The sequence below is a fragment of the Diospyros lotus genome, unplaced genomic scaffold (assembly GCF_014633365.1).
Source record: "Diospyros lotus cultivar Yz01 unplaced genomic scaffold, ASM1463336v1 superscaf1, whole genome shotgun sequence".
In the NCBI taxonomy this organism is placed as follows: domain Eukaryota; kingdom Viridiplantae; phylum Streptophyta; class Magnoliopsida; order Ericales; family Ebenaceae; genus Diospyros; species Diospyros lotus.
Genome location: NW_026267104.1, coordinates 2,999,708 through 3,023,078, shown reverse-complemented (window position 1 = coordinate 3,023,078; position 23,371 = coordinate 2,999,708). Strand labels below are relative to the sequence as shown.

Below are 23,371 nucleotides of genomic sequence, written 5' to 3'. Positions count from 1 at the left end.
ATATTGCCATAACTCTCATAAGAGGAAAATTATAAAAGAAAAATAAACAAAAAACCCAAAAAGGAAAATATGAGGGGTGGGGGGGGGGCTTATGTTATTTAAGCGCAACTACGGAGGGCAGAATAGGAAATGCGAGACGAAGGGCAAATCAGAAAATTTGGTAACAAGGCCTCAGCGGTCCAAGAGGCCGATGATACATGGCCTTCGTTGCTGCCGTGGTATCAAATTTGAGCTTTCGCAGAGAAATCACAAATCCAATCTGAGGTAAAAGAGTAAGACTTAAGACCCAACTCACTGATCCATTACTGACTGATTCTGAATTCTGCTCCCTTTCTTTTTCTGCTTCGAATTTAACGCCTGGTGTATGAGTTCTGCTTCCGGGTTTCGTTTATTAGAGACGTGTCTGCAAACTTGTCTGATTAATGCTGCTGTTTGACGTTGTGAAGTTCCCGTTTGTTGGTTGATCGTTATGGGTTCTTTCTTTTCCTGTGTTTCATCGGTTTGATATCTGGAATTTGTATTTCCGTCGCCTTTCTGCGGTTCGATTTCATTGGTTATGTTAGAAAGCTTGCCATTGTTTCTCGGTTTTGTTAAATGGGAAATTTCGTCTTTTTTAGCGGTGTTCTCCGAAGATTGTTTTGGATGAATTAGACAGGATTGAGACACTGTATCAGTGTATTGAACTGTCTCCATGTTGACAAAATATTTGGCATTTGGGCGTTTATCGGTAGCAGAAAATTTGTAATTTAGAGGATAGCCAAGAAGACAGCCGAGAGAGAGGGGGAGAGACTAAAAATCCAAAAATCCCTTCATATACCCTCATCTCTTTCTTTTGCCTATCACTTTTGTTTAGGACCCAATTAGGTATTACTTCGTTTGAATTCCTTTTTCTTTGGCGGCGAATCAATTAATAGACCCTCTTGGTTTGCTCATTTTCATGCTATTCTATTGTATGTCCTATGTTAAGATTTGAACTTTTAACTATGTTCAGAGTTTACCGTTGGAAATTAATTACATATCAAAAACTACAGCAGACGTTGATTTCCTGGTTAACGCTGCTGCAATTTTTTTTTTTCTTTTGTTTGTTCAATTATTTACTGCATTGCTGTTTTTATTTTTAATTTTTTTAGTAAACTTGAGTGCGTTCACTTTGGTGGTATATCTTGTTTTTATCTCTGTCACCTGTTTTTTCATTATTGTTGTTATATACCTTTCTTGTTTATTGTCCATTTTCCTTGGACTATTTTGGAAATGTGGAATGGTTTTTGGGATGTGATTTCAAGTTCAACACTCTCCTGTTTAAAAATAAAAGGGAGGGCAAGTGAAGGAAGGTATACGTATGAGAAAGAGTGGAGCAGGGCTGGTAACTTTTCATTCCTTTATTAGGGTAGATGGTAATTATAAAGGGAATGGACATGAATATGAATAAATTCTATACTTATCACAATCCGGGGGACCTTGCAGAAGATGTGGTCATGGATAGAGAGAATGGACAAGCTAGAATTCATGTCAACCCTACTTAGTAAGATTAAAGCTTGGTGTTGTTGTTATAAGTAAAATACATTAGTTCATGTTAGATTGTTGGTCTGGACTGGAGTGTTAATGTTTGCAACTATGGAAGTGCTAACAATTTCTGTAGTTTCTATGCTTTAACTTCAAACTGGTATGGCCTTCAGCCACCCCAAAGACATGCATGGTTTTGGGCCTAGAATTTTCCAAATCCTTACAAATTGATGTTGTGTACCTAAGGGGGAATAATTGTAATAAACAATAAAGGCTGTTGGGTATTTGTAATTGTGAGGAAGTGGCAACCGTTTCTGGCACCAACTTTCGCTAGGGCCGAGTATATAAGCTCGGCCTACCTCATTGAGAAGATATCGAATATTATTTGAACAATTTCCTATTCTATTTCCCTCTCAATTCTCTTTCTCCCTATCGTTTCATCTTCTAATTTTGCCCCTCTTTCTCTAATTCATCTCTTTCCTACATAATTCCCGTCAAGTTCTCTCTACAAAACAAGAGAACGCCTTGTTGAATCCTCTCTGGATTCAACAATTGGTATCAGAGCACTGATCTTGGCCCCAGAAGTTTGTCAAGTTATACCAATGGTGGATGACACTCGTATGAAGCAGATGGAACTGCAACTTCAGCAGGTGACGGCCATGGTGATGGACATGCAGGCTAGAGTCGAATCGATAGAGGATTCGATTGGAGTTGCGGTGGACCAAAGGATGGAGGAAGCCTCAGAATGATTGCGCGGGGATATGCACAATCAGATAAGAGATGAGATGAGAGAGCAGAGTAATATGCTGCGTGATCAGATGCAACAGTTTATGCTCATGTTTTCGAGCCAAGCGCAGATGAGGATGTCTCCAAATTTTCCCCTGCGAGAGAGATCAGAGTCGATATTGTCGGGAGCCGGCACTGGTTAGAGGATGGTAGGATCATCGGAGGTGGAGATTGATCTAGTGGCAATGGGGAACAACGGAGTGGATAGGAGACAAGAGATCCAAGTCAATTCTACACACCACAACTTCCCAGTTCCGAATTCGAACTACTAGCATTTGATGAAACTAAGCCACGATGGTGGATCTGACGATATGAGAAGTTGTTCGGAATACATCAAGTGGCCGAGGAGCAGAAGATTAATCTGGCGGTGGCCTACTTGAATGACATAGGAGACGTATGGTATCAAGGATGGTCAAGAGTGAGAGAAGAATGTAGCTGGAATGATTTCGTGAAGGGATTATGTGAGAGGTTCGGTGAAAAGAGGACTATGGATATAGTTGAGGAGTTCAACAAAATGAAACAGAGTGGATAGGTGCAGGAGTATCAGCTTTGGTTTGAGGAGCTAAAATCTCTCGTGCTCAACAAGAATCCTTACTTGATCAAAGACTATTTCATGTCAAGTTTTATCAGCGGATTGGGTGAGGAACTCAGATCCACGATCAAGATGACAAGGCCTAGGATGGTTCAAGAAGCGGTGGAGAGTGCTCTGCTCTAGGAATTAAATGTGGAGGCATTAATAAAGAAATAGAGGAATCAGAGTAGGGGAAACGGCTTGGGTTCCTCACTGCCAAGAAGGGAGATGTATAGGGCTGGGGCAATGCCAAAGCCACCAGCACTACTACCACCTACTAACATAGGGCAACAAGGAAGCAGAGGGAATGAACAGAGGAGACTCTAGGGGGCATGTTACAGGTGTGGGGATAAGTATTTCCCCGGACAACAATGCAGGAGGCAATTGCTCTTGTTGGAAGGAGGTGAGGTTGAGGAAGACGCAGGTGAAGAGGCGATGGTGGCAGGGGATGATTGGGAGGAGGAAGACAATGGCACAATATCCCTCCATGCCATAAAAGGAATGGCTAGTAACAAGATTATCAAGGTTGAAGGAACGGTAACACTCATGGTCCTAATTGACAATGAGAGTACCCACAGCTTTATTAACGAAGGGACAGCTAGAAAAATGAAATGTGAGTTATCTAATAGTCAACCTTTAGCAGTGACTGTGGCTAATGGAAGTAGGGTGTTAAGCAGATCAGCCTGCATGGGGTTTTGTTGGATAATGCAGAGAGAAACATTTGAAGCTAACCTTAGGTTGCTGGAGCTGGGGGGGTGCCAAATAGTCTTGGGAGTTGATTGGATGAGAGGGGTAAGTCCCATTAGTTTCGACTTTAATAAGATGGAGGTTACATTGGAAAAAGGAGGTAGAAAAGTTACACTTCAAGGGAATATGGAAATCGGGTCCTACAAGCTAATCAAGGGAAAGAGCCTGCACAAATTGCTCAAGTGTAAGTTTTCCTAAGTGGCTCAATTATTCTCGATTGAGACCAATGAGGAGACTGAGGAACAAGGAGAAGAAGTGAGTCAGTGTTCAATAACTACCAGCAAGCCAACCACAGACCTATGGCAGGTACATGAGTTGGCCTCCCTTGATGCATTATTACTTATTGAGTTTAGGGATCTATTTGCATAACCTAAGGACCTACCCCCCCAAAGACCATTTGATCACTCTATTCCTTTACAACCAAATGCTAAACCAGTTAATATAAGATCCTATAGATACCCACCAAAGCTCAAAACTGAAATTGAGAAATTAGTAAGAGAAATGTTGGACAACTCTATAATTCGAGCCAGCAAAAGCCCATTTGCATCCCTCATCCTTTTAGTTAAAAAAAAAGGATGGAACCTAGTGTTTTTGTGTCGACTACCGCCAACTTAACCACATCACAATTAAAGATAAATTTCCCATACTCATCATTGAAGACTTCCTAGATGAACTAAACCATGCATTTGTTTTCTCTAGACTTGACCTAAGATTTGGCTATCATCAAATTCGGATAAAGCCAACTGATGTACCCAATAGTGGCAGAGTCAAGGAAGAATTTTAGTCCGGGCCAAATTATAAAAATTATAATTATTCATACTAATATATATAAAAAATAAAAAAAATAAAAAAACCAGCTAGGGCCAAGGCCCCAGCTGGCCAACATGTGGCTCCGCCACTGATACCCAAAACAACCTTTAGAACCCACTATAGGCATTATGAGTTTACTGTAATGCCCTTCGGATTAACTAATGCACCACCAACATTTCAAGCCTTAACGAACCACATCTTTGAGCCTTATCTTCGAAAATTTGTGCTAGTATTTTTCGATGATATATTGATCTACAATCCAACTTTTTCTAAACACGTTAGAATTGCATTTAGCATCCTTAAACTTAATCGGCTATGCATCAAAAGGTCCAAATGTGACTTCGCCCAGAAGCAGGTGGAGTATTTGGGGCATGTGATTTCTAGTGCTGGAGTTAGCACTGATCCTAAGAAGATTTCAGCTATGGTAGCATGGCCTAAACCAGAGAGCATCAAGTCCTTAAGGGGGTTCTTGGGGCTAACAAGTTACTATAGGCATTTTGTGAAAAACTATGGAGTGATAAGCAAGCCACTAATAGAATTATTAAAGAAAGATAACTTTAGATGGAATGAAGAGGCAGAAAATGCATTTGGGCAGTTGAAGCAAGCCATGTGCGAAGTGCTTGTGTCGTTTTTTCCTGGAGACCGATGCATGTGGAACTGGGATAGGAGTTGTGTTATCTTAAGTGGGCTGACCCTTAGCTTTCATGAGTCAAACTTTAGCCCCAAGACATCAAGGGCTCAGCACATATGACAAGGAGTAATTGGCTGTGCTGATGGCAGTGGAAAAATGGAGGCACTATTCGGAAGGGGGACAATTTATATAGGGGTGTCAATGGTTCGGATTTGTCTGGTTCTATAAGAATTCAGTAAGCAAACCATTTTTAACAGGTTCCGAAAAAATAAGAACTGTAACTAAACTATTACATAAATAAAACCAAATCATGACCAATCCGTCACACCGGATCGGTTTCGGTTCTATCCAATTAACATTTAGCTTCTAAACATTTTCGCAAAATATGAAATTACAAACAAATTTGTTAATTAAAATAAACCCATAACTTCATTAATGCTTCAAGTCTTGAAGTAAAAGTAAAACAAAATAATTTATAGACTACCTCAAATGAGATTACATCGATCATTTAGTATAGCAATAGCGTATAAAAGTCTAGAAATAAAAGAGTTCATGAATAACAATAACCAACAACAAAAAAGAAAAAAAAAAAAAAACTAACAGATTAAAATTGAAGCAACATATATATACCTAAAAAATTATATAATATATATATAAATATAATATCGGTTCCGGTTCAATTCGAATCACGGTTTGAAAAAAAAAAAAAACAGTAACCAAACCAAATATATCGGTTCTTAATTTTTTAGAATTAGAACCTAACCTTTGAACCATAAAACCAATCCAAAAGGCACGGTTCGGTCCGATTTACCAGTTTTTGGATATTTTTTTACACCCCTAAATTTATAATCAGAACAGATCATGAGAGTTTCAAGTTCCTTACCCAACAAAAGTTGCACACTAATTTGCAGAAGAGGGGATGGCAAAGCTAATGGAGCTGGATTTTGTGATTCAGTATAGAAAAGGAAAAGAAAATGTGGCTACAAATGCCTTATCAAGGTGTTATGAGTAGGGAGACTGTGCAACCATTACGACACTGGTACTAGATTGGTACCAAGAGGTGACAGCGAGCTATGATAAAGGAGCTTGGACAAGGGAGTTACTAAAGCAACTGAGTCTGGACAATAGCAGCAAGCAGGGGTACACTATATGCAATGGCCTGATGAGGTATCGGGGGCGATTGGTGATAGGAGATTGCGAGGCCTTGAAGAAAAGAATTTTCCAAACCATGCACAACTCGTCCTTAGGGGGACACTCAGGTATGCAAAACACTTACCGCAAGGTGAAACAAGTGTTTTATTGGCCAAGATTAAAGAAATCAGTTATGGAGTTTGTAATGCAGTGTGACACTTATAAGAGGTGTAAACATGAATTAGTAGCTAAGCCTGGACTCCTACAGCCACTAGGGGTTCCAGATCAAGCATGGGCTAATATAACTATGGATTTTGTTGTAGGTTTACTGCGGTCAGAGGGGAAGAACTGTGTCCTAGTTGTGGTGGATCGATTGACCAAGTACAACCAATTCATTAGCTTGTCCCACCCATTCATGGCACAAGAGGTGGCTAGAATGTTTCTGGACAATGTAGTGAAGTTATATGGGGTGCCTCAAATGATCATTTCTGACAGGGACAAGGTGTTTTACTAGTTTATTTTGGCAAGGTTTACTGAAATTCTTGGGCTCTAAGCTCCATATATCCACAGCTTACCACCCGGAAACTGACAGCCAATCGAAGAGAGTTAATCAATGCCTCGAGACTTTACCTGAGATGTTTCTACTTTATGTAGCCCAAGGAGTGGCACAAGTGGTTATCCTTAGCCCAATGGTGGTACAATTTCAGCCACCACCGGTACATTGAGATGACTCCATTTGAGGCGTTATATGGATACAAGCCTAGCCTATTACCATCTATGGGGGAGCCAACGTCGGTGGCAACCGCAGATACCTATTTACAAAACATGCAGGAGATTCTACACACCTTGAAAACTGAGTTGGCCGAGGCTCAAAACCAGATGAAGTAGCTAACGGATAAAAAGAGAAGTGAGAGAACATTTGAGGTAAGAGAAAAAGTGTATCTCAAACTCAGTTAGCCCCATTTGAGAACTCTTTCGACGGCAACCTGTTACTAAACTAATCCCCTAGTTTTTTGGACCGTATGCCATTACTGCCAAGGTGGGACCAGTTGCCTATAGGCTACAACTGCCCGAGGGAACACACATTCACCATGTGTCCCACGTGTCCTTACTCAGGGGAGTAACTGGGAACCAAACGGCTAGTCAAACCATTCCCATTCCATTTAGGGAGGAAGAACTAGCAGTCACTCCAGTAGCCATCCTGGACAAAAGAGTGATTTTTCAACAAGGAGCCCCAATCACCTAAGTGCTGGTGCAGTGGTCCTCACTACACTCTAACAATAATACTTGGGAACATCTGTCAGAGTTCCTCCAACAGTTTCCAAACGCAACCAGCTTGCTCAGCATTCTTGAGGACAAGAATTAGCTTAAGGGGAGGGGAGTTGTCGTGTATTTAAGGGGGAATAATTGTAATAAACAATGAAGGCTGGTGGGTATTTGTAATTGTGAGGAAGTGGCAACCGTTTCTGGCGCCAACTTAAGCTAGGGCTGAGTATGTAAGCTCGGCCTACCTCATTGAGAAGATATCGAATATCATTTGAACAATTTCCTATTTTATTTCCCTCTCAATTCTCTTTCTCCCTCTCATTTCATCTTCTAATTTTCCCTTTCTTTCTCTAATTCATCTCTTCCCTACATAATTCCCGCCAAGTTCTCTCTACAAAACGAGAGAATGCCTTGCTGAATCCAGAGGATTCAACAATTGAATCCTTAAATTCAAAACATGGCCTAGAAAGGATATACTTACCGGGCATGGACTCAAGCAGATGTTTATCTTAAATATATATTCATTATGCATTTGATACTGATCATCTTAATTAGCTTACTGTTAAGCAATCGTTATTTCTTGTACTCTGATGTTAAACTATACTTGCTCATTGTTAATTAAAAAAGTCTTCATGTTATAATATTATGCAGAAGGTTGAACAATCATGGGTAAGGACTCAAAACCAAAGGATTCAGGTGGGAAGGGCAAGGGCAAACAGGCTGCTAGTGGAAGTGATGATGGTGCTTCGAAAGGCAAAGGAAAAGGCTCAAAGACAGATGGACTTGGCACCTGCACCTATGTCAAAGGTTGTTTCTTCCCGTTATTGTGTTGTTGAGGAGGTTCTAAGTTGCAATTTCTCTTAGCATATTTTCTCTTCTGACTTCTGTCTGGGTTTTGGATTTTGATTTCAGCAAGGCATATCTTATGTGAGAAACAAGGGAAGATTAATGAAGCATACAAAAAGCTGCAAGATGGTTGGCTTAGTAATGGGGATAAAGTTCCACCAGCTGAGTTTGCAAAGGTGAATTCTGGAGGATATCCCAATTTGCTTTGAAACTTCATTCTTTTTGGGTACATTTAGTTTATAGTTTCTAATCTTGTGGAGATTAAATATGAGTCGGTTATGGATTGCTTGTTTGGAACCTTCAGGAATAATCATTTTAATATAAATGTGAACAGCTCTTTCACTCTTATTATATATTTGGAACAAGTCATGACATTCAAAAACTTCAAATGCCTCACTTGATGAACCAGGTTCAATTTTATTACATTCAAAAACTTCAAATGCCTCGCTTGATGAACCAGGTTCAATTTTATTTAGTTGATAATGATAACAGGTCCATCATGTTCACTTAGCTAGCAAAATGATTTCAAGACACCTAAACTATGCTAAATATCTGTGATCTCCAAAATTTATTATTCCAGTTGTTGAGGTGTCTTACAACACTCATCTCATTGAAACAAATTCGAAATTATGCAAATTGTGAAGTATGTGCATTTTATAAAACTTTTTAGCTAGTTAACTGAAAAATTGTTCTGAGTTTCCTCTTGAGGTTATCTGAAGAAGGATTTTGTCCCAGATATCATCTCAAGAATATTAAATGGAGCTATAAAGCTAACCTGTAACTTCATTCTTCTCTCTCCTTCTACAGCTAGCAGCAGAATATTCAGAATGTCCATCAGGGAAGAAGGGTGGAGACCTTGGATGGTTTCCCCGTGGCAAAATGGCTGGACCGTTTCAGGACGTTGCCTTTAGCACACCTATTGGAGCTACTAGTGCACCATTTAAATCCACGTAGAGTGTTTTGTACACTAATTATTTTATCTCCGACATGCTAACTACGTGTTTAAGGCTTTAGCTCCATCTTAAAACTTTTGTTGCTCTGCCCAGCTAACATTGTTATGCTTTTGATTTACAGGCATGGATACCACATTATCTTGTCTGAAGGGAGAAAGAATTGATAGAACCTGGCTTTGAAATGCGGGCTGTTGCGGATTAGTCCAGGAAATTTAAGTAAACATGATGTATCTATGTGTCTTTAAGACTTGGCCTGGTTGTCTTGACAGTTAAAGACATAATGGACTTTGTGATGCTTTTGTCCTCATAGATTTTGGCATTACAAGATTTCCGTTGATTTTATAATGATATACAGGCTGTTGGTTTTGGTTTTATGCTCTCTCTCTCTCTCAGCTTAGATTCTTTCATCCATGGTTTGATCAATAGCTTCCATTCAGTGAGCATAAGGTATTATTAAAATGGTGATACTCTGTCGAGATTTGGGATCTCGGGCTTAAGTATGGTCAACCTATCTAGCGGTTATTTGGGTGGCCGTGTACGGGTTTAAGGGCAAGGGAGACGATGGCGGCAGAGCTCCTTCCGGAAAACAACCGTACAGACACTGCAGTAAAATCTGAAGCAGCAACAACCGTACAGACACTGCAGTAAAATCTGAAGCAGCAACAACCGTACAGACACTGCAGTAAAATCTGGAGCAACACCGTCTTACCTTAGGCCACTGGCAACAGCAAGTAACCTTCAACTTGAGATGATCTAAAATCCATGCCTGAATTTGATAAGGCCTTAGTACAGTTGAACAAACTTGAAAACTAGAAAGCTCCAGATTATGATAAAGCTCAGTATGCTCACTTGTTTAACTCAAACAAGAGAGCAAAATCTCAAAGCAACCTCAGGTACTAGATCATAGAGCCGTACAAAAGAAGGTTTAGGTTCTCAAACCCTGCTAACAGGGGCTTTTTTTTTTTTTGGGGGGGACCCATCATCACATAAAAATGCTACAAGAAATTCAAGCTAATACATATTCATACAAGAAACATGCCCACAATTCATTTCTCATTGTCAAACAGCTTAAGGCCCCAACTCATGTCTTCGCAATGCCTCACATGAGGAACAAGTGCACCTGTGTCAACCCCCGTCTTCTTCTTACAGTCGTAGAAGGGAGGGGCATGGAAACAAGGTTCCATCGACATGAGCTGACGACAAGGTGGGTTCGGAACTGTATGATTCTCGGGCTTGTAGAGGATCCATGGTTTCAACCCTCCAAGACCCTGAGCCACATAGCCAAAAGTGGACCATGCACTCGTCACCAACTTATCTGTTAAGCTCAGTAGATACATTTCTGCCCATGCCTTCATGTTGTGCATCTGCTTCTCAGTCTGTTGGTACCCTTCATGACTTGGCTGGTAAACACCAATAACCTCACCCGTTGTCGATGGATATTCCCAATACATGTCCCTTAATCTCTCAAAGTAGCCAGAGTTCAAAGATGTCATCAGCACAGCGGTGCTCTTCTGTTTCACAGGCGTGCTGACGGTATTCGCCTGGCGATTGATCTCAGGTAACAGTTTCTCCTTCAAGGTACAAGCTAGGATTTGATCCAAAACATGCTGAAATGGCCCAGCTCCTGTATCAAAGACTCTTATCTGAATTCCTATTTTTTCATCTGCTTTTGCTAGATATGCTTGATAGTACCTGGTAATAAGGCCCCATACTTGATTTGTTGGGTGGAAGAGGTACCGACCCAAGAAGTGGAAGACTGTCTGTTTTTCTGGGAAGAGCTTTCTTAATTCTTGCTCAAATGAATCGGATAAGAAGAGAGAAGGGACAAAGTAATTATCTGATTTCATAATCAACCAAGGAACTTTCTGGAGAGAAGATTGATCTTCGTCACAGAAAAAAAGTTTGTCCTGATCATCATAATCATGGGCCAGATGGAGATAGACATAAGGTGGCACTTTCGTTGAGTTGGCAAAATGATTATTCTTCAGCATATTCCCATAAGAGTAAACGAACTTTTGATCAAAACTACTGAACTGAGCAGTTAGAGGGAAATCTGTGGGGAGTAACCAGGAGACCTCAGGAAATGGCTCGCAGAAGAGGTCGGCCACATCCACCCCACGGTCAACAAGCAGCACCCTGTCAGTAAGCAGAGCGTAAAGAAATGCCGAGGCAAGTGTGAGTATCCTGTTCCCCAAACCACTAAAGGATACCCATACAACATAGTTACAATCAGATGGACCAGTCTGTTTGCCAGACTTAAGTTGCTCCAAGGTTTTGTTATAGGATTCTGTAAAGGGTCCACACTGTTTGTGGCGAGCTTCATATCTTCGTAATCTGGATATTAGATAAGATGATGGAATGTGGCTTAATGGTTTGCCATACAATACTGACTGATACCTACTGAGACAAGATCTTTCATCAAATCCAGCAGCAAGAAGCCCGCCAAGTAGTTTATCTTTTGGCACCTCAGCAGGATGAGAAGAATCGTCTTGTGATCCTCTGACTGGCATTAAAAATAAAAGTGTTACTGCCTTTTCTGTTGTATATGTTACAACTTACATTAGAATCAATTATTATGAGCTAACCTGCTACTCGTTATTTTCTTTGTTTAGTAAATTATTTCAAGAAAATTAGAAAGTAGGTTCTAACTTTTAATCATTAGAAAATAATTTTAGAAACTAGTAAGTAGGCCCATGTCAAATCATGAATTACTACGAATTTCAGCAAGTATATGAAGAACAATGATAATACATTCTGTGAGGGATAAAATTGCTTCAAAGTGTTATTATTTCAGCTTTTTCTTGGTTTAGATAAGAACAGAAAACTTTAAAATATGATCACTTATAAGGTAAAAGAGCATCAATGACAAGCATTAAATTCTCATGAATCCATCATGTGCCAAAATACATGCCAAACAGTGGCAGAATCATCAAATTAAACAAAAAATTCGAAATGACAAAATCAAGGACCCGTGAATCTGAAATTAGGTAACAGGTAAAATAAGTATATAGCATGTAGTAAAGTAAATTGAGAGCAATGCTAATTGCATAAGTTTCAAGAAGTAATTGTACATATCAGAGCATCATCCCCAGTTTATCACCCATTAGGGCAGCAATACCATCAAAGCAAGTAAACAGCTTTGTGAAGGAAAAATATAATTACGTTCAATAGAGCATCACTAATTCCTAAGTTAGAGATGGATGTTCCTCCGTGCAACATATGGATGAATAGAAAGTTATGCTTCCATGAAGCGATTCTCAGTTAAATAATAGATTTTCTAGTTGATTATTATCTAAGAATAGACATCCAACAGATCCCAAATATTTGCTGATATCTGGTGAAAACAAATTTTTGCCAAAAATTACCTCAGCTTATGTTGCCAGAAAGGTGTATTGGTTATACTGAACCTATCATTATCTAATATCTATCAGAGTGCAGCAGTGACAATCACAATAGAACAACTTCTATTTTTGACAAGTTTCTGGAGTTCAATTCAGTCCCCTAATCTGCTGCTAGAAAACAAAAAACTTATCACTAACATGTGCCCACATCTCATTGGTTTGGGGCACCAAGGTTTTCTGCTAATGTGGTGCCTCTGGAGGTACAAAATAGTTTATCGTTCGAAGACGGCAGTACAAGTTGTCTGTTGATCCGGTGGCACTGCAAGCTATCTGTTCGCATCTAAGGAAAGCAGAATAGGATTTCAAGTCACAAAAGCCTGGAGATCTTCATTCGTCATCAGATCAAGCTTAGTAAATCAACAAAGCAGAGAGTCAAACAATGTTACATGCTTCAACAAACAACACCCGAATGATCCATCAGAGCAAATTAACTACGAGCACAAATAAAAAACGCAACAAGCTGAAGAAAACAACGAGTTAACCAAAACGTCAAAAGAGAGAAAAGAAAAAGTGGGTACCTTCTGGTTGAGGATTTACTTCAAGAACCCTAGCCTCTGCACCAATCCAAACGCTCTCATAAATCGGGTCATTGAAAATCACAGACACTGAAAACAGAACCGAAAGAATCATCAAACAAGCAACGAAGATCCCCATCAACTTCATCGGATTCAAGCCACATTTGGGCTCAGGGGCCCGCGAAACGGCGTCGTTTCCAGTGGACTTGTGCGGATCATTGGAATTTCTGTTCAACCTCTTCATATTATCAAATTCTCATCAGGGTATTACACAGAACCGTCTGAAGAGCCCAGTGGAGCAACGGGTTGTTGTGAGAACTGGTTGAAGTGGAATAATAATGGAGGAGAACGGTTCCCGAACCAGTGGAAGAGGGTCGGAGAAGAAAGGTTTTGTCAAATGGAAGTTAAAAAAACAATAAGCGACGGGGTTGAGTAGTTCTCTGTCAGTATTATATGTCTGGATTTGATTGATTTGTTGAGATCACACTGTCGGCGAGGCAAAATTGAACGTCCATGGCTTCGTCTGTTCCTATGGAGCTGACCCACGAGTCTGCAGTGCAACACAGCTTTCAATCTCATGTCTATTTTCAGGTGTTAGATGGGCTTGTGCTGTTTATAGGCCCCTTTTATCTTTTTGTGTCTGCACTTGGGCTTGTCTTGTGGCCTATTTGGCTGGTGTTTGCTTCCTTTGGTTACCGCCACTTAGACCCATTTGTTGTTATGTTTACACCGGTGTTGAGGTGAGTTTAACGCCAAAAGCAGAAAATTGGGTGGTGAACAAATTTAAAGATCCTTCAACTCAACTTAATTAGTATTGTTAGATGATTTAATTCAGTATTTTGGTACATTAATAGAGTTTAAGTATTTTATTAGGTAATTATAATTAAAATTTAACTTCATTAATTTACTAAACAATTTTATGCAATTAAGCAAACAAATATGATTGGGGTTTGGTTTTTTTCTAATTTAGTTGAGGAGAATTTTATATTGAATGGAGTTTTCAGTTTTAGTTTGTTATTGGGTGAAGATTGATTCCAAAATTCTAAACCTTGAATCCTTGAATCCTTGATTGGATGAATACCCTAAACCAAACTCAATCCCCACATGGACCAAAAAATGCTGCCTTTTTGGTTAGAGAAAACTCAAAAGAGAGGGTTTTTATACATATACGGGAATATCGACGCTCTCTCTCTCTACAGGTATATGCATGTATACAAGTCAGCGATATGGAGATTGGAGGCCAATCGTTGGAGATAAGCAAAGCCGTCCGACATCTGGCACGTGTCAACCACACACTTTATTGTCAATTTTCCTCCCCGATTCGGGTATTTTCGCTGCGATCCTCTCAGGTCTGCGTTGAAATATTGCTCAGCTCTCGACACAGAAGCAACGCAAAAGAATTTTACAGAGAGAGAAGATAATGGCAACTGCTTCTTTAGGATCTTCTAGTTTTGTGCAGTCCCAGTTCAATGCGTTTGGCGGGGGCCTTAGGCCCCAAAAGCACTCCCTTTCTCACCCCAGTCCTGTCACCTTTACAAGGTATTATTTCTTGATTTCTCTTGAATCGAATTGATTGAATGACTCAGTTGGCTTTAGTTGATTGATTATTGCGCTTGCTGTACTATTAGGTAATAATCAAACGAGGTTGCTCTGTGCTCCATTGATTGCAGTTGATTGATTACTTAGTGTTTGTTAATATGCTAAGCTGAAATTTGACATGATAATTGTATGTATGATCACTTCTTGCAAGAGCTAGATGTCAATCGCCACTAGGCTATAAGTGTTCCTGCAAATCCGTGGAAAATTCATCTTTGGAAGGTGAAGTATGTTATTGTGATAGATCTAAAAGTTAAAAAATAGATTAAAATGTAATACTCTAATGTTCTAATGTTCTCTGTTGGAGGAGTGAATGTATGAATTTCCCACTTGAATGCTCTAATGTTCTGGAGTATAATACTGAAAAGAGGGTGCATCTCAAGGACAGCTTGACAATTTCAAAATAGTCTTGGCAGGATCTTACGTCCTTGGGGAAAAATGAATCTCCGCATGAATGTAGTGCGTGTTTGGATTTTTACTCAAATACATCATTTATGATCAGACCGTGCTAGATTTTCTCTATTACATATTTCACCATCATGTTTACCTCTGTATCTATCCTCATTGCATTGATGGATTTATAATTTCTTTACTTGTTTTCTATTATAGAAGAAAAAACACTTAATCTCTCTAATTCTTAAGTGGATGATTGGCTCCAATTACTTTAAACTTAAACTCCTTAGTTATTGAGATACTTATGGCTTTAGTGATTTCTCATGATTCTTGCTAGTTTTTACTCATCTTGTTCAACATCTCTGATATGGATTGGTACTTCTATATATGATTCCAGGAAAAAGTTTCGAACTCTAGTGAAGGCAAGCTCTCGGGTGGATAAATTTTCAAAAAGTGACATAATTGTTTCTCCATCCATTCTCTCGGCTAATTTTGCAAAGTTGGGAGAGCAGGTTCTGTTTTGTATATCTGATCCATGCTGCTATATTTGCCAATTCAACGTTTAGGAGTGATTCTCACTGTGAAGACCACTTGTTGTTTATTTATTTTTTCTATTATACTTCCCAAGCTCTCATGTGCCTTTCTAAGTTTTAACACTTGGGAATTGCCAAGTGTCTTAAGAGTTTTTGCCCAAAGTTAGTTATTCTTCTAGTGATGCCTCTTGCTAATTTGCCTGTCATTGTCCTTTTGTCAATCATGTTTTAAGATGATCTTCTAAGTTCTTTATGCATATACACATAATGTATATATTTCCTCATGCTGTAATTCTTTGAGATATAGGTTGATACTCCATCAGTGCTAGAGTTTGACTGTCATATATATCTAGGTAAAAGCAGTGGAGCTGGCAGGTTGTGACTGGATTCATGTTGATGTGATGGATGGCCGATTTGTTCCAAACATAACAATTGGACCTCTTATTGTTGATGCATTGCGCCCTGTAACAGACCTTCCGTTGGATGTACATTTGGTATTGATCAGTTAACATAACCTTGTTAGTTTTGTCAGGTATCTGTTGGTTGAGTAAATCATTTAATTTGAACAAAATTGTCGCAGATGATTGTTGAACCTGAGGAGCGAGTGCCTGATTTTGTGAAGGCAGGAGCTGACATAGTCAGTGTCCATTGTGAGCAATCTGCCACCATCCATTTGCATCGTACACTTAATCAAGTAAGATTTTCTCTGACCTGAAGTGTCAATCTCATCACATTGGTGATGGATCTCATATTATTACTGCTTTTGCTGCTATATTTTACTGAAAATCTCTAAGAATTACTGTGCTATTTGCATCTAATGCACAAAATTCACTTTTTGTAATGCTTTGTTCTGGTGTGACTTTTTGTTTTCACATTTAATCTAAATTCAAGAGGATGACCTCAGTAGCAACAATAAGGTTGCTCCTTTGTGACTGGAAGTTCAAAAGTTTTGAGTTATGGAAGCAGTCTCGTGCAATGGGGAACTCCTTTATTTAATCCAAATTCTAGATTGCCTTTTCTCTTTCATTGCTCTAGTTATCTGCCTCAAACCACTTTATCTTACCTTTTCTTATAATCCAGATCAAGAGTCTGGGAGCCAAAGCTGGAGTTGTTTTAAATCCTGCTACCCCACTAACTGCTATTGAATATGTCCTTGATGGTAAGATCTGTTTCTTTATTAAGGTAGTCCTTGTAAATGATATCGAGGAAAATGATCTTATTGCTCAGTCTCAATTCTCTGGATACTTTCTTCTTTCCAATGTATCAATGATCAGGTGTGGATTAGTATAGACTTGTCATTCACGCAGCAAGAAGTTATTTAAAATGAATATGGGGAATTTGGGGCAGCTTGATAGATATGCATGATGCTAAATGTTAATGTGTTTAATAACAGTTCTAAGATAAAAATGACAGACAAGCTAGAATTCATGTAATCCACCCTACATAGTGGTGTAAAGGAATTTCAAACTAACATAAATTGATAGACAAAATTGTGCTGAAGTAATTCCATATTGTTGGAGAGATTTTCAAAAGAATGGTTGCAACCTTTCACTTGTATGGGAAGAGATCCAAGTCAAGGAACTAAATGTTATAACCTTTCAAATTCTATTTACACACATGAATAGTTGTAACTTTTAGTAAAGGATTGTGCCTCACTTGTTTTGAATTTAATTTAAGTGGTTATAACCTTTGGTGAATGGGTGTACCTTTGGTAAAAGGTTGTAACACACAAGAATTAGTTATATCCTTTTGTGAAGGATTGTAATACATATGAATGGTTGTACCTTTGGTGAAGAGTTGTAACATTATCTATAAATAGATTGGTGTGTTGTTGGATAAAAACACTTTGAGAATTCATATGGATTCTCTCTCCTTATTCTTCTCCTACATTCTTACATAAAACTTCATAATTTTTGTGCATACAAAAACCTATTCTTTGTATTCTTTTACTGCAGAATTAGAATACAAAGCTTTTTGTGTTTGTTATTAATTCCGTGTGTTCGGGTTTGTTTTCGAAAATTGCACATTCGTCATCAAACATTATTCTTGATTCCATTGTATCTTGGAGGCTTGTTTGGATCCCTTGTGCATTGTATTTTGGGACAAATAAAGTCTTAAGGAAAGCGAGTTTTCGTGCCTTGGAATCTTTGAGTTATTGCAACATATTTATCATTATACCACCACAATTTTTTCTACAATAGCAAGATTACATACCTTTTATGCACACTAAATTTAATACTATTGGGCCAACTGTCAGTTTCTATTAGATATTGCATGAGGAAAATGTTAATTCTATGAAGTTTTAACATTACAACGTAGGTTCATGAGATCACATGGAAAAGAATTGTTGAAATGATTTTCTTTGATTATTAACAGTGATTGATCTGGTCTTGATTATGTCGGTGAACCCTGGATTTGGTGGGCAGAGCTTTATTGAAAGCCAAGTTAAGAAAATCTCAGATTTAAGAAGAATGTGTGCGGAGAAGGTACGATTATGTTCTCATTTCTTGGAGTCCTCACAAGCAAAGCAAACAATGACATTCTCTCTCTTTCTTGCAGGGGGTGAACCCCTGGATTGAAGTAGATGGTGGAGTTGGTCCAAAAAATGCATATAAGGTATGCCATTCAGAATCATGAGGTCCTTTTTCTTATGTCAGATCTGGCCCTAAAAAACTAAGAATGCAATGGATGATCCTCCCCCAACCCTCATAAAGCAGAATGTCTGAAGAATCAGATAGATGGTCCTCTTCTCCCCCTTCTTATTCCCAAGGATAAAGATAGTCTCCCAATAATGCACAATACATGTGCATCCAGAACCGTTGTAGTGTTTGCATACAAATGTTTAAACTGATGATTTGCCCTACATAACTGTTTCTGGTTGTTATGATGTTGGCAGGTTATTGAGGCTGGCGCCAATGCTTTGGTTGCTGGTTCTGCTGTTTTTGGAGCTAAAGATTATGCTGAAGGTATCAATGAACACGACTATGCTAAGTCCTGAAAGAAATCTTAGTTCTGTATTACTTATTGAATATTAACGTTTGTATGCTGAATGAATGTGTAACAGCAATAAGAGGAATAAAAGCCAGCAAAAGGCCCGAAGCTGTGCCAGTATGAAACGAGGTCCAGAAGACCAACTCAACTTGCAGTTGTGCTTCATTCTCTTCTATGGTATTTCTCACTTGCTTTGTTCTTTGCTGTGATTTGTAGCATTCTCTTTTTCCCTTGGAGTGCAATCAAATACTTGGAATTGAGACACAGAATCAGTACCAAATTGTCAAGTCAATACAACATAGTTGTGGTAGAAAAATAATGAATAATGAACTGTTTTCTAAGAAAATAATGATAATCAATATAAATATCCTGAATATGAATGCACAAAATTGTACAGTATTGATTGCCTAAAATATCAAGGAAAATCATATTAGAAGCACTTTAAATATTACCTGGGAGAAAAAAAAAAATGACTTTAAATTTTATAAGTCATGGCATTTATTGAAGTTACTAGATAAATTCCATGGTAGAATAATGTCAGGATGTTTGATCCTTGAGTTTTCTAGTACATGTTAGAAGCTAGAATTAATGTTGTCTTGGGTAAGAACAAGAGAAACTTCTATTTCAGATGGTTATTTGTACAGAGTCACTGAAAAACCACAACATGAAAGTTATCTAGATAAGGCCATAGATATAATAACTAGTATGTTAGAATTCATGTAACCCAACCCCACATAGTAGGATAAAGGCTTGATATGTTGTTGTTATAAAAGTTGTCTGATTTGACCAATGAGTGAAAATAGAATATCAGAAACATTATAGGAATGCTACTCTATTTTTTTGGTTATTATTTCTAGTAAATGCAGCCTATTTAAGCTGCTTACTGTCATTATTTCTTCAGCCTGAGCTCAGCAGTGTGCTTTGTGTTCACAGATAACAGGCCCAACCAGTGAGCAGCAAATCGTTGGCTTCTTCTTGTTGTTGTTTGATTCATGGTTGATACATGTAAACAGCCATGAAATTAATAATAAACACAAAAAGTCCAGGTGCTGTTGTGGTATGTGATTTCAGTACATATCTTGCATAGGAACGTAATGTTTCAACTTATCTTCAGTTGTTATGCTTGTAAAGTATTCTGTCATTTTCCTGTTAATAAAGAATTTTGATGTTTCAATTATATCCTGTTTGCTTTCCTTCAACACCGTTATTGCTTATTTCCAGAGCAGTAAAACCCTGATCACCTGACTGCTCTACACGCTACTTCTGGTTTGTAATTAAACATGTTCTGCATGTGCAAAGCCGGAAAAATCTGGAGAGAAGTCATAAGAGAGCAACTTTACCATAACTCCTGATATTATACCATCTGAATTGAACGTAGTGTTTCATTGTTTGTTCGTTCCTTTACAGCATCTTCCAAAGAGTCATCCCCAAAAAATTCCTCATGAAGCAGAAAAAAAAAATCAATTACATCCTCAACATTTAAACGAGTCTTGAGATCAATAAGCCCAGATTATTTTCTTTTCTTTTTTTTTTTTTTAATCCAATTGATAATTGTTGTGTTTGGAAATGTGAAAATCTCATCATTCAAAGGAAACCAAAATTAGGTTGAAGTATCTGTGTCCATTACTCAAAAAACACAATTCAACATCATTTTTTTGGTAGGTATAAATGAACCAAAAAAATGAAAAAAACAAAGATATGCGGAATTTACACTTTTGAACAATTCAAAATGGCACGAAATACCACTTTATATTGTGAATAGATACACTGCAAATGGGGCATTTGATCTGTGTATCAGAGGAAAAACCTTATATTGAGGAGGAGATTTGTATCAACTGTTCCTTTTTATCATTTCCCTTGTTAGTTAAAGATCGGTCATGATATCTCCTGTTATAGTTAATGCTCTTCGATTGGCACCATATCAAAAAGGGGCAACTTACCTATCATGACGCAGTTTTCTTCACTTGCTCTCCTTCCATCAGTACTCTGTTGGGCTTGACATCTCTGGAGCATAGCCACGAGCTTTCATTGTTTTCATCAAGTGCTCGAGGACTTCATAAATTTCCCTTTTCGAACGATGAACATCGTCTGCAGTGACAAATTCACTAATTTCACTTCCAACTTCAATTGAACTGCAACCAGGAACCCTCCGCTGCTTCATCTTATTTCGAACCGTTATCTTCTCATCCCACATGCCTTTGGAAGCATAGATATTGGACATAACAACATCATCACCAACATGGCTAGCCTCCAATTCTAGTAGGCGTGCACGAGCTTCTGCAGCCAGGATAGCATCGCCCTGGATAGCACATGCACCGAGCAAAGTCCTCCACAGCACCGCGTTTGGTTGGACAGGCATATGAATCATAAGGTCATATGCTTCCTTTAAGAGCCCAGCTCTGCACAAAAGATCCACCATACAACCAAAGTGAGGTGGTCTCGGCTTCAAATTGTAATCCCGGATCATGCTCTGAAATTGCCTTTTCCCTTCTTCCACCATCCCTGCATGACTGCAGGCCATTAGAACTCCAATGAAAGTAACGTCATTTGGGAAGATTAAACTTCCAACAGAATCACCGCTCGTCTTTTTCAGTTTCATGATTCTGTTTTCTTCTTTCATGGCTGCAAAAAGTATCAGTGCTTCCTCAGCCTGCCCGTGCAATGCGTGCCCCACAATCATCGATGTCCAAGTTGTGACATCTCTTTTCATGCCATCAAACAATCTCCTGGCAGTTTCAATATCTCCACATTTTGCATACATGTTTATGAGAGCATTGTTTAGGCATAAGTCTCTGTTAAGTTCTTTCCTGTGCCGGATGTAACCATGAATCCATTCACCCATATCCAGAGCACCAAGATCAGCACAGGCAGAGAGGGCAACAGTTAAAGTGACTTGATCAGGCTCCAATTGACACATCTGCATCTGCCTAAATAGTTGAAGACCTTCGTTGGGCTTCTGGTTATCAACATACCCAGAAATCAAAGCCGTCCAGCAAACAACGTTCTTGCTGGGAATTTCATCAAACACGTGGTGAGCATCACCAAGATCTCCCACCACACAATACAAATCAATGAGGCAGGCTTGGATAAAAATAATGGCTTCAAAACCCAACTTTACAACAAGGCCCTGAACCTGTTTCCCTTCAATGGCCAAGGGCTTTTTGGTGCACGCTTTGATAACAAACAGTAGAGAGAAGCTATCAATTGAGGAAGTGCTCTTTCTCAACAACTCCCTGAAAAGTAACAGGGCCTTGGTGCTGGAATTTGAGTTGAGATACCTTTTGAGGGCATGGTTGGTCCTTTGATGTCTGAGGTGGGTAAAACAGTGGAGTTTGGGTTGATGAATAGCTGCAAATGTCTTGGCCAACTTTCTTGCTAGAGAGAAGTTTTTCAAGAATCTCATGATCCGTGACACTTAAAATGGAGCGCGAGCGTGATATGTTGACTGTTGTTTCCTTAGCTTTGCCAGTGGAGCATAGGATAGAAATGGAGTATCATCTTGCTCCTGGTTGGCTGCATATTTAGTTTGTTTAAGGTCTTTGTGACCAGACCTCTACAAGGACAATGACAGGCGGGTTGAAATTACATGCCAAAAGACGTAGCCGACTGGCCAAAAAGATAATTTTGCTCGTGTTGGTAATGATCTTTTCGGCCAATTAACCAGCTATTTTGACTTATTTGCTTTTGAAATAACAATTATATCATGAATGATAATAGTTAGTCTGAAATCATAAGGGAAGTTCATACAGCTTATTCTATTTTTAAAATTATTTTTTTAATTTAAAATTACATAAAATTGAAAATTATATTTGTGTAAAAGGTTATTTTTTCATGATTTATTTTACTGTGACTTGATCGTTGGGATACCTTGACCATCCTCGGTACTTTTTTAGAAATGATAGAATTATTAATCTGTTTCACTTAAACTCGTAGAATAGAACCCTTATTAATAATATTATCAAAAAAACTGTTTCACTTAAACTCGTAGAATAGAACCCTTATTAATAATATTATCAAAAAAATAATAAGATGCAAAACAACTTAAACTCACGATTTTAAACTTATAAAACCCACTACAAATCTTCCAACTTAGATGGTTATAAAAAAGTTCCAATTTAGTGTTTGCGTGTCTTTCCCATCAATAAGAAAATATTTATTATTCCAGCGATATCACATTCCACAATCGGAATGTCAGAATATGAGCAAGTTAAATTCTGCTAATTATTTTCTTCCTTTCCCTTGTCAATGGGCAATAATAAATTTAACTAAAGGAATTGCAGTGGTTTTGGAGATGTACCTTGAAGTCAGTTCAAAATGTTGGATTCATGTAAAATTCCCCTCGCTCAAATAAAGTTCGGATGGATGGCAGTTAATGACAAGAAGCAGCCCACATTAAAGAACAGAAACTATTTTTCTGGGCTCTTGACAACATTTCACAATCTCCCAGCTTGATTTCAGCCCTTGTCTGGCGAAGCAAAATCAACATATACAGCTGGTTTCCTATGAACAGTCACTGAGGGTCTCTTCAGTCTTCAAGCAATCAAAAGACACTGAGCTCTAACTCACTCAATGAGCACTCCAAAGACTTAAAAAAAACATATTTTTTTCCCCATTGTTGTGGATGCCACTATTTCCATGCTTCATTGGAAGAACTCGTTGATTAATTACAGGATATAAGAACTAATCCAGCTCTCCCGC

The 23,371-nt window shown here is 38.6% G+C and overlaps 4 protein-coding genes across 6 annotated transcripts; 2 read left to right on the top strand and 2 right to left on the bottom strand.

Moving 5' to 3' along the window:
• The first annotated feature begins 130 nt into the window (after nucleotides 1-130).
• Nucleotides 131-9,618, top strand: LOC127793022 (uncharacterized). 2 transcript variants are annotated; one of them, XM_052323760.1, is made up of 5 exons: nucleotides 131-272; nucleotides 8,097-8,252; nucleotides 8,358-8,467; nucleotides 9,099-9,241; nucleotides 9,366-9,618. In XM_052323760.1, exons 2-5 carry the CDS (start codon nucleotides 8,111-8,113, stop codon nucleotides 9,406-9,408), a joined length of 438 nt encoding a protein of 145 aa, XP_052179720.1. In that variant the 5' UTR covers nucleotides 131-272; nucleotides 8,097-8,110; the 3' UTR covers nucleotides 9,409-9,618. The 2 variants fall into 2 exon arrangements, with proteins under 2 accessions (XP_052179720.1, XP_052179719.1); XM_052323759.1 differs by having other exon boundaries at nucleotides 133-264.
• A 428-nt stretch (nucleotides 9,619-10,046) lies between these two features.
• LOC127793016 (galactoside 2-alpha-L-fucosyltransferase-like) lies at nucleotides 10,047-13,743 on the bottom strand. Its single transcript, XM_052323753.1, has 2 exons — nucleotides 13,164-13,743; nucleotides 10,047-11,747 (listed from the first exon to the last, which is right to left on the bottom strand). Exons 1-2 carry the CDS (start codon nucleotides 13,402-13,404, stop codon nucleotides 10,291-10,293), a joined length of 1,698 nt encoding a protein of 565 aa, XP_052179713.1. The 5' UTR covers nucleotides 13,405-13,743; the 3' UTR covers nucleotides 10,047-10,290.
• A 656-nt stretch (nucleotides 13,744-14,399) lies between these two features.
• Nucleotides 14,400-19,850, top strand: LOC127793021 (ribulose-phosphate 3-epimerase, chloroplastic). Of its 2 annotated transcripts, none has more exons than XM_052323758.1 (10): nucleotides 14,400-14,699; nucleotides 15,547-15,661; nucleotides 16,036-16,176; nucleotides 16,263-16,376; nucleotides 16,763-16,841; nucleotides 18,059-18,126; nucleotides 18,242-18,298; nucleotides 18,579-18,648; nucleotides 18,747-18,850; nucleotides 19,607-19,850. In XM_052323758.1, exons 1-9 carry the CDS (start codon nucleotides 14,581-14,583, stop codon nucleotides 18,794-18,796), a joined length of 813 nt encoding a protein of 270 aa, XP_052179718.1. In that variant the 5' UTR covers nucleotides 14,400-14,580; the 3' UTR covers nucleotides 18,797-18,850; nucleotides 19,607-19,850. The 2 variants fall into 2 exon arrangements, with proteins under 2 accessions (XP_052179718.1, XP_052179717.1); XM_052323757.1 differs by having other exon boundaries at nucleotides 14,405-14,699; nucleotides 18,059-18,168.
• A 399-nt stretch (nucleotides 19,851-20,249) lies between these two features.
• Nucleotides 20,250-23,105, bottom strand: LOC127793019 (putative pentatricopeptide repeat-containing protein At1g74400). Its single transcript, XM_052323756.1, has 2 exons — nucleotides 22,971-23,105; nucleotides 20,250-22,186 (listed from the first exon to the last, which is right to left on the bottom strand). Exon 2 carries the CDS (start codon nucleotides 22,074-22,076, stop codon nucleotides 20,652-20,654), a length of 1,425 nt encoding a protein of 474 aa, XP_052179716.1. The 5' UTR covers nucleotides 22,077-22,186; nucleotides 22,971-23,105; the 3' UTR covers nucleotides 20,250-20,651.
• Between the last annotated feature and the right edge of the window lie 266 nt (nucleotides 23,106-23,371).

Bases quoted from the DNA above. Each gene is read 5' to 3' on its own strand.
- LOC127793022 (XM_052323760.1), top strand. From the start codon at position 8,111: ATGGGTAAGGACTCAAAACCAAAGGATTCAGGTGGGAAGGGCAAGGGC. The intron at 8,253-8,357 runs GTTGTTTCTTCC...TTTTGATTTCAG, and splicing joins CACCTGCACCTATGTCAAAG to CAAGGCATATCTTATGTGAG. The intron at 9,242-9,365 runs GTAGAGTGTTTT...TTTGATTTACAG, and splicing joins AGTGCACCATTTAAATCCAC to GCATGGATACCACATTATCT.
- LOC127793016 (XM_052323753.1), bottom strand. From the start codon at position 13,404: ATGAAGAGGTTGAACAGAAATTCCAATGATCCGCACAAGTCCACTGGA. The intron at 11,748-13,163 runs GTACCCACTTTT...TTTTAATGCCAG, and splicing joins AGTAAATCCTCAACCAGAAG to TCAGAGGATCACAAGACGAT.
- LOC127793021 (XM_052323757.1), top strand. From the start codon at position 14,581: ATGGCAACTGCTTCTTTAGGATCTTCTAGTTTTGTGCAGTCCCAGTTC. The intron at 16,377-16,762 runs GTAAGATTTTCT...CTTATAATCCAG, and splicing joins TGCATCGTACACTTAATCAA to ATCAAGAGTCTGGGAGCCAA. The intron at 18,169-18,241 runs GTACGATTATGT...TCTTTCTTGCAG, and splicing joins GAAGAATGTGTGCGGAGAAG to GGGGTGAACCCCTGGATTGA.
- LOC127793019 (XM_052323756.1), bottom strand. From the start codon at position 22,076: ATGAGATTCTTGAAAAACTTCTCTCTAGCAAGAAAGTTGGCCAAGACA.